This window comes from Quercus robur, chromosome 7, assembly GCF_932294415.1.
Source record: "Quercus robur chromosome 7, dhQueRobu3.1, whole genome shotgun sequence".
In the NCBI taxonomy this organism is placed as follows: Eukaryota; Viridiplantae; Streptophyta; class Magnoliopsida; order Fagales; family Fagaceae; genus Quercus; species Quercus robur.
Genome location: NC_065540.1, coordinates 13,515,639 through 13,525,226, shown reverse-complemented (window position 1 = coordinate 13,525,226; position 9,588 = coordinate 13,515,639). Strand labels below are relative to the sequence as shown.

At 32.6% G+C, this 9,588-nt stretch overlaps 1 protein-coding gene across 1 annotated transcript; it reads left to right on the top strand.

The window, feature by feature from the left end:
• Window positions 1–4,690: 4,690 nt before the first annotated feature.
• On the top strand, window positions 4,691–7,890 carry LOC126692351 (protein yippee-like). The gene is made up of 6 exons (XM_050387936.1): window positions 4,691–4,871; window positions 5,083–5,442; window positions 6,624–6,667; window positions 7,283–7,391; window positions 7,501–7,556; window positions 7,627–7,890. Exons 2-6 carry the CDS (start codon window positions 5,347–5,349, stop codon window positions 7,709–7,711), a joined length of 390 nt encoding a protein of 129 aa, XP_050243893.1. The 5' UTR covers window positions 4,691–4,871; window positions 5,083–5,346; the 3' UTR covers window positions 7,712–7,890.
• Window positions 7,891–9,588: the final 1,698 nt, after the last annotated feature.

The window sequence follows — 9,588 nt, the reverse complement described above, 5'->3', positions numbered from 1 at the left end:
TCAAAGATGTGCCATGGAGCCTATATGTTTATGCAAATACATGTTAGTGTGTCACATCTTAATGTTAAGAGTGTGTAGGTGTATATGTGTGTGGGGTGCTTATGGGGAGTGCGTGTGGTGTTGATGAGGCATGCGTGTGTTGCTGCATGGTGAGGTGCTGCAGGGTGTGCATGGGCTACTGATGTGGGGTGCGTCTACTGCTAATGGGTCTATATATATATGGAGGGGCACACCTAAAACAACATCGATACGATGAAACGATTCGATTGCTTTCTAGTTGTGTGGAGTCTTTTGGCTGAATATTGTAGAAAACCAAGTTTATTTGTAATATGGGTACTTTTTAAACTTATTTTGAAAATTGAGGAGAGAAGCGAATTTCGGCAACACCATTGCCGAAATTCTGAGAAAAAGTAAGAGAGAGGAGAGAGAAATGATGTGACGGAAAGGGGAGAAAGAAAAAAGGAATTTCGGCAATGGTATTGCCGAAATATGTGCCCAAAAAAAGTAGGCTGACCTACCCGAAATTGGGAACTGACCTGACCAAAAATAAAAAAAAGAATTGTGGCAATTGAATTGTCAATCGTTGCAAGAGTAATGCTACATTCATAAACTATTTTATAATATTTTTACAAATTGTTGTTATTGCCAACTTCTTACTAGTTCTCATCAGGACTTATTAATAATATCACTTTTTTATTTATCAATAATCACTTACCACATCAGCCATTTGTGAAAGTAGTTGTAAAAAAATTTGTATCTCTAGCATTATGCCTAAAGTGGATGATCAAAAAACCAAAAACAAAAAAACTATTTTTTATAATATTTTTACAAATTGTTGTTATTGCCAACTTCTTACTAGTTCTCATCAAGACCTATTAATAATATCACTTTTTTATTTATCAATAATCACTTACCACATCAGCCATTTGTGAAAGTAATTGTAAAAAAAATTGTATCTCTAGCATTATGCCTAAAGTGGATGATAAAAAAAAAAAAAAACTATTGTGGCAATTGAATTGCCGGAATTGGAGGAGTAAAAAAAAAAAAAAAAAAAAAAAACCCTCCAATTTTGGCAATTCAAGGAAGGTGAGGTACTATCACCATCAGAAATCTTATAAAGCAAAACTTGCCTACTAAGGTACCACCAAAGCCTTGTTGGGTAAGAATGTCCTTTTGCCTTTTTTGTTTTTTGTTTTTTGTTTTTATTTTTATTTTTTGCTGGCCTTCATGAATGATATTTTTAATGAATTAAGATCATAATAACAAGAAGTCAACAACAACTATAGCAATTAGGAATTTTAGGGAGAAAGAATAGGTTTTCTGTCCGGAAATGTTGGTGACCATTTTTTTTTTCACATTTTAAGTCGGAAAGTTGTAATTGGAGAGAAACGTTACTTACACGGGTTAACCATTGACATTAATTTTGATATATATTTTTTCTTAATAATTTGATAGTTATAACTTATGATAAAAGAGGGTACAATTTGAATCTTAGATGTTATCAAAAGTTGTCAATCAATTAAACTACAAAATTAAACTACAAAATTCTTTAACAATTTTATTGGACTCTTAACAATTTTATTATATACTAATTGCTGCACAAAATGTGAACAGTTTATGAAAAAATTTATGGTATTTGACATTATTTTCATCAGCTCATTTGGCCTGCTTTACTGGCAATCAATAACACACACACACAAAAAGGTTAATTTACCATTCGTAATAAATATAAGACCTCGCACAATACCATGCAATGACAAAAAATTAACTTAAAAAAAAAAAAAAAAAAAACTAAAAATGTATTTTTACAAAGGAAAAAAAAAAAACAAAAACAAAAAAAAAGCGATTTTAAAAAGAAAGTGCTACAAGTTATGTACAATTTTTTTTTAGGCAGAGAGTGGGGATGGGAAATATGGGATTAGAATCACTTTTTTTTTTTTAATAAATAAAATATTAGAAAATTTTATTAATAGTAGTTAATAAGATGTAAATTTCATGAAAGAAAAGTCAAATTGGTTTGAATTACGGAATTGAGTGTGAAAGAACGTTTTTCGTCTACACTCAGACACATGTGACATGTTTGGTATATTAAGCAAAATTATGAGCTTAAACTGCAAATTACATTACAAGATTTTTTAAACAAAATTTTAATATTACAAGTTAAAACAGCTAAGCAAAGTGTGTCACTACTCATGCCGGCCTCTTTTAAAATGAGTAATTCTAAAGACGCATAAAATGACACAATTATGTGTCACAATTTGCCATGTAGCGAGTTAGTAGAGGTGTCCCCACATAACCCACCATTACGTTTCTACTATTTACAACTTTTTATATAGGAAATTATGGTATAAAGTTGTGACATTTTATGTGTCTTTAGTGTGCTTCTTTAAAATTGATAAAGCTGAATATCCGGTCCAAATAATTAAGGGTGAGTTTGGTTCAGCTTTTTGAAGTTAGGGTGAGTTTGGTTCAGCTTTTTGAAAAAGTGTATAATGAAAAAGTTGAGTTTTGTAAAAGTGCATAATGAAAAAGTGGAGTTTCAAAAAGTTGAGTGTTTGGTAAAAACTGTTAAAAAGTGCATAATGAAAAAGCTGAGTGTTTGGCTAGCACTTATAAAAGTGGCTTTTTGAGGGGTAAATGACCAAAAAGGACAATGTATATATAAGAGAATTTATTTCATATTTTTTTTTTTTTTATGTGAGTTTGTTTCATACTTAAATCAATTACTTCATCATACTTAAATCAATTTTTCTCTTTCTAAAAAAATTATTTTTTTCTTACCAATATTAACTAATAATAATCTGCCACTTAAGATTTATTGTGAAAGTATTGTAAAAATATTGTGATAAAAATTGATACTAATTTTAATTTGAACGTACTATTAAAATTATTTTTTTCTCTTTCTAAAAAAATTATTTTTTCCGACAAGGGTTAGCTAATAATAACCTACTACTTAATATTTATTGTGAAAATATTGTGATAATATTTCCTTTTTTTTCTTTTTTTTTTCTCCTCCACTCACTTTCCGCATTTTCTTCTTTTTTTTTCTTTTTTTTTTTTCCTCTTTTTTTCCAGTCCACACACGTACCCACTGGCCACTCTTTTCCTTTATTTCCTTCTTTCCTTTCTTTTTCCATTTCACTTCTCCAAGTTCCAGAACGTCCCAGAGAGCTCTCCTTCTTCCTTCTTTTTTTTTTTTTTTTTTTTTTTTTTTTTTTTCAATCCTTCTTTCCTCCTTTCTTTATTCCTTCCTTGCCATTTCTCCAAAACACCAGAACATCTTCTTCGTCTCTTTTTTTTTTTTTTTTTTTTCCTTTCTTCCTTTTTTAATCCTTCTTTCCTCCTTTCTTTATTCCTTCCCTGCCATTTCTCCAAACACCAAAACATTCTCCTTCTTCGTGGCTGAGAGGGAAGGGCTTGGAGATCGAAAATGGGGTCGGAGTCAGAGTCATCCGGGTTTGATTGGGTGGTGTTCGCCGATTTGATCGAACCCAGAGCTCGGTGTTTTTTACGCTTCGACTTCGATTTTGTCCTGTAATTCTCTATGCTATATTCTGATTTTTTTTTTTGCATTTTGCATTTTGCATTTTGAGGAATCCTAATTTGCAAGGGATTGATTTTTTTTTTTCCTTAACTGATTTGGGAATTTGTTATAGATTTTTTTGTGTTTGGATTTGGGAATTTGTTGTAGATTTTTTTGTGTTTGGATATGGAAATTTGTTGGGAGAGCAGAGAGATGAGATGAGAGCTGATAATTTATCAAGGGTAATTTGGTTATTTTTGGAAGAGCCCAACGGATCAATTTGAAAACGCGCATGAGCTTTTTGTTTATGGAGCTCCAGAGCTCCATAAACTCAAACGCGCGTTTCTTCACAAATCTAAAATGCAACTTTTTCCAAAAAGTTGCGTTTATTACTTACCAAACACTATTTTTGGGCTGGCTTTTTTGAAAACGCGCGTTTTGGGTTTCAAACGCTGAACCAAACCGGCACTTAGTCTTTTTGAAAAAGTTGAGTTTTCAAAAAGTTTTTCAAAAAGCTAAGTGCTTGGTAAAAGCAGTTAAAAAGTGCTTTTTGAAAAAACTGAGTGTTTGGCTAGCACTTATAAAAGTTACAGTTTGAGGGATAAATTACAAAAAAAAAACAATGTATATATAAGGGAGTTTATTTCATACTTAAATAAATATTGTAAAATTATTTTTTGGCCACCAATATTAGCTAATAATAACCTTCCACTTAAAATTTATTGTGAAAGTATTGTGATAATTTATACTGATTTTAATTTGAATGTACTATTAAAATTATTTTTTTTCTCACCAATATTAGCTAATAATAACCTACCACTTAAGATTTATTGTGAAAGTATTGTGAAAATATTATGATAAAAATTGATATTGATTTTAATTTGAACTTACTATTAAAATTATTTTTTTCTCTTTCTAAAAAAATTATTTTTTTCTCACCAATATTAGCTAATAATAATCTATCATTTAAAATTTATTGTAAAAATATTGTTATACTATTTCCTTCTTCTTCTTTTTTTCCCCTCTTTTTTTATCCTCCACACAGTACCGCATTTCTTTCTTCCTTTTTTCCCTCTTTTTTTCTCCTTCACACACGTACCCTTACACTTTTCTTTTTTTTTACTTCTTTCCTCTTTTTATCCCTTCCACTACCTCCAAACTCTAGAACGTTCCAGCTCTCCTTCTTCCTCTTTTTTTTCCCCTTTTCTCTAAGCACTTCGTCTGTAACACCCATGCAATTCTTCACCCTGATCTTCTTGATTCTTTTCTTTTTCTCTAAATTCAACCACTTACAAACAGGATGAATCAGATCGGGAAAATTGGATCAGAGCAGAACAAACGTAGATGGGTACAAACTCCATTTGAAAGATTTTGCTATATTCTGATGTTTTTTTGTATTGCATTTTGAGGAATCCTAATTTGCAAGGAATTGATTTTTTTTTTCTTAGCTGATTTAGGAATTTGTTATAGATTTTTTTGTGTTTTGATTTGGAAATTTCTTATTGAGAGGAATGAGACACTGTGCGTGAGACTGAAGACATAAGCATTCTTTATTGTAGGGCAATTTGGTAATTGCTGAACTCACCCCCAAAGGATATATCAAAACGCCCATAAACTTTTGGCAAAATGGATTGGAAGAGCTCCAACTTTTTCAGCCCAAAAAGCCCGTATTGGAACAAAGCCAGCCCAAAAATTCCGTTTGGTCGGTATAAAACGCATCTTTTTGAAAAAAGTTGCATTTTATACTTTTGATCCTTCTTCTTTCTTCGTCTTCTACTCTTCTTCAACGCGTATTCCTGTGTGTGTGTGTGAGAGAAAGAAAGATGGGAAGGCTTTTTGCGATCACTCTTGAAGGACGCATCTATAGCTGCAAGCACTGCACGACACACCTTGCTCTTTCTGATGATATCGTTTCTAAGGTTTTCGTTTCATTTCCTTCTTCCCCATTATTTAAGTTATAATGTAATGTTGCGTGATGCATTTTTATGTTTTGTTCATGTGTGACTTTCTTGTGTTACGATTTTTGTCTACAATGTAAAAGGAAGACCCTTTAGGCCTTTACTGATAAATCTATTACAAGATTTAATTTAATTTTTTTAAATAAGGAAGAATAGAAACAGGGAAGGCTCATTATGAATAACAAAAAGAGAGAGAGAGAGAGAGAGAGAGACCTTGATTTAGTGTAATTTGGGGACTTTGTATTGATAATAAGTTTTTGCTTTCTTTTAATTTTTATAATATGTATTTCAAGTATTAAAAGAGGACATAACATATCAATTAAGAATGTAACAGAGAGAGGACCAAAAAAAAAAAAAAGAATGTAACAGACAGTATGATTTTTGGATAGTGAAAAAGAATATATGTGGATCCATAACAGGCTTAAAATTTTGGGACTTAGGATTGGTTGTTGTTGTAGTGTTCTGAGTTGTGCTTCTTAGTACCATATGTGTTTTACCCTATGAAATTATATTACTTTTCACTTTGACATTGTGTGAGAATGGTCTATCTGTATGTATAATGATCATTTTATTTAGAACCTTGACAGTTAAGGCCAATGTGAATACTGTCAACCTTTGACATCTTTAATTGCCACTGAGAAATTTGGTTACCTAATAGTCCTTAGAAATGTTCCTAGTTTAACTTCGATCAATTTTAAGTCCAGAAATAGATTATAGAGACCGGTCTATTAAATCAATATGTCTGTTTTAGCTTCTTTTCATTGGATTGTTTCAGATTGTAAAGCATTTATTTATATTATTTTATTTTATTTCTTTTAAAGTACTTTGACTATGTTTATTAAAACATAGCTATCAACATACCCATAATTTTTCTTCTTAAAGGCCAAATTCAAGTCTTCTGATTATGTCATCCATCAGAGACCTGGGGCTTCTCTGGCTAAATTTGTTACTCATGCTTATGATAAAATAATCGGTCTAATTATGATAATGAAATTGACCTTTGGGAGAGACTACTGATAGCATTTTGTCTTTCTTCAACTTGGTGTGTTGATTCCCTCTTCTTTATTATGTTTCAGCACCCAAATTATATCTGAAATGATGCAACATGCAGATACTCTAACCCTCTGTTTTCCTGTATACAGTCTTTCCGTTGCAAGCATGGAATGGCTTATCTCTTTGATAAAGTGTAAGCTTTACTACTCATTGGAAATATTTAAGATATCTTTGTAAAATTTATTACTAGTTAGTATTAAGCCCATAAGTACGGGTGGCAACATCTCTTTTTATGCACACAATTCTACTATTATCTGACAATGTCTGAATATGGTACGATATTGATCAATGTTGTGCTTTGTGCATGCTTGCACAATTCATATAGTACATGTACTTGTCAGTTTTAATCATTTCTCAATGTGGTATAAACTCCATAGAAAATCTGGTTATATTGTTCTGAGAGGCTACTGAATGATCACATTTCATTCAATTTCCAAAATGTTTCTCATCAATCGTCCAAGTAATTGGGAAAAAATTGCTGCAAAAACAGCATGCTATGAAGAAGCCAAAGGGGTTCTTCATTCTCATCAATGAATTGAAAACCTTGCCTGTGGCCTGTGGCCTGTGGGAAAGCGTTACCATTGTGTTTTCTCTTTATATTCGAGCACCACCCTATGCTTGACCAATTGAGAAGATGGTAGATCCCATCATCTCTTGCATTCTAGGCAGGCTCATTGATAGCGATGTAATTTGGCAATTTTAAATGTGAATGCTTCAAGTAACATCTTGCTTTCGAAATGCACGACAGCGTAAATGTCACACTTGGAGAGAAAGAAGAGCGCTTGATGATTACTGGATTGCACACTGTTGTTGACATTTTTTGTGTTGGATGTTGCTCAGTTGTGGGTTGGAAATATGTAAGATCTGTTTTCAAAATTTATGGCTTGTAATTTTTGTTCTTTATTCATCACTTGTCAACATGGTTTTTCAATGGTTTCTCTTTAAGTTTTGCTACTCATTTTTCAGGAGGCTGCACATGAGAGAACCCAGAAGTACAAGGAAGGAAAATTTATCCTAGAGAGGTAACTAATTACTGACGTTTGTGGTTGCACTTTTAACATTTGAAGTGACGTGAATTTTATTGTTGAGTAGGTTTAAGATGTTTGGTCCTGATGGGAGCTTCTTCGCAACACCTCATGATGCTACATTTGGTAGTAGTGATGCTGATGATGCCTGACTAGCCATTCAATATGGAATTGATGGACTATTTTAATTTTACATTCTATGCACTCTATGTTCTTGGTTGAGTCTGAAACCTGAGTTCATAATGTTAGTCTCTTCACTGTTATGGACCATTTTTGCAGATTGTATTATAACAATGCACTTTCTCTAATTTAAATTTTTGTTGGTATAGAATCTTTTTTATAGCTTTGCATATAATGTGGATAATTGCTGGGTTCTATGTCCAATTTACCGTTCACAAATGTTTTTCTGGTCGAACACAACCAGGCTTGGAACTCATTATATTTGCTTTCTCTTACAAAGGCTGCACATTGAGCCGGGGAAACTCAAAGGTAGTTCAGAAAAACTATCTTTGAGCCGGAGCCAGTATCCCATTGAACTCATTTTGCTTGAATTTGCTAATTTATTTGATTGGTAATGTTTGTGGTCCGATGATAAAGTTAATGTATGATGCCTGTATACCCCAAAAAAAAAAAAATCATTTATTTCTTATTCATTTGTTGGTTATGTATCCTGCCTCAAAAGAGTGTTTATTTTGGTCGTCAGATTGGGGTTGGATTTGGACTTAGCCAATCATGTCCAGATGTAACCCCTTTTTGTCAACCCATTAAAATCTCCATAATTTGTCTTCTTGTAGAGATTTCCATGGCTAATAAATTGCAGTTGTTAATGACAATCAAGATAGCAAAATGTCTCAAGCTCAATCCTGACTAGTCCTTCTCGTATAGTTTTTCAAAACAATTCTCTCTCAGTCTTTGTACTCTCACTGTTGCCTCTATCTTTTTTTCTTGGAAAAGTACCTAGTGTTTCAGATATATGTAACATTACACTTACAACATATAAACTCCATTTGTTGTAATTCGTTGTGTAATTACGTTTTGGATGCATGTAACATGATACTCACAATATGTGGTGCCCGCATATTTTAAATGTGACACTATAGTTATCCAAAACACTACCACCCCACTCATTCAATATGTCAAATATCTTCTTTTTTCTTTAGGAAAAGTATCTAATGTTTCGGATACATATAACATCATACTCACAACATGTGGATTTCACTTGTTGTAATTACTAAGTGTGTATCTAATATTTCAAATGCATGCAACATCGCCCTCATGATATGTGGAATCCACATATTTTAAGTGTTACGCTACAAGCATTTGAAACACTAGATATCCTTTTCATAGCCAGACCTACCTCACACTCTTTAGTCTTTTCGTTATCTTGCCACAGAGAGAGGATAATGCAAGGAAGATGCCCCCATGGATTTGGGCCTATCCGCCCCATTGCCGTGCCGACAGAGTTTTGTTTAATAAATGCTTTTGATTGCTCCAACAGATAAAATTCTAGACTCTTAAACATACAGAAAATGATGGACACCAGGCCCACGTGAAAACTCGTGCACTTGGCCCGACTCAAGAATTCGAAAGGTCGAGCCTCGAGACGGTGCCCAAAAGATATGGGGAGGTGTGGGTCTCAAACGTTGAGCGTGGCACATCACCTATGCCTCGAGTTCTCATTTTCAAAGTTAACATCAATATGGAATTTGCCGTGCTTCAAGGGACAATGAAAAGTATCATACATGTAACAAGCATAGTGTGACGAATACAATCATCACCAAGGTGATGCATTGCATTGTATTTGTATAGTATATATTATTAGTAGTATTATTATTCTACGACTAAATAGGATTTAAATTTACGATTTCCACTTCATAATATCTTTCTTATACTAACATAGATGATAACAAAACACTTATGATAAGTTTGTGCATTAGAAGCCATGCTTTACTATAAGCTAACATTAACATAACTATATCTTACTGAAAAATGATTCTCTCTATTCTAAATTAATTGATTTTTTTATTCA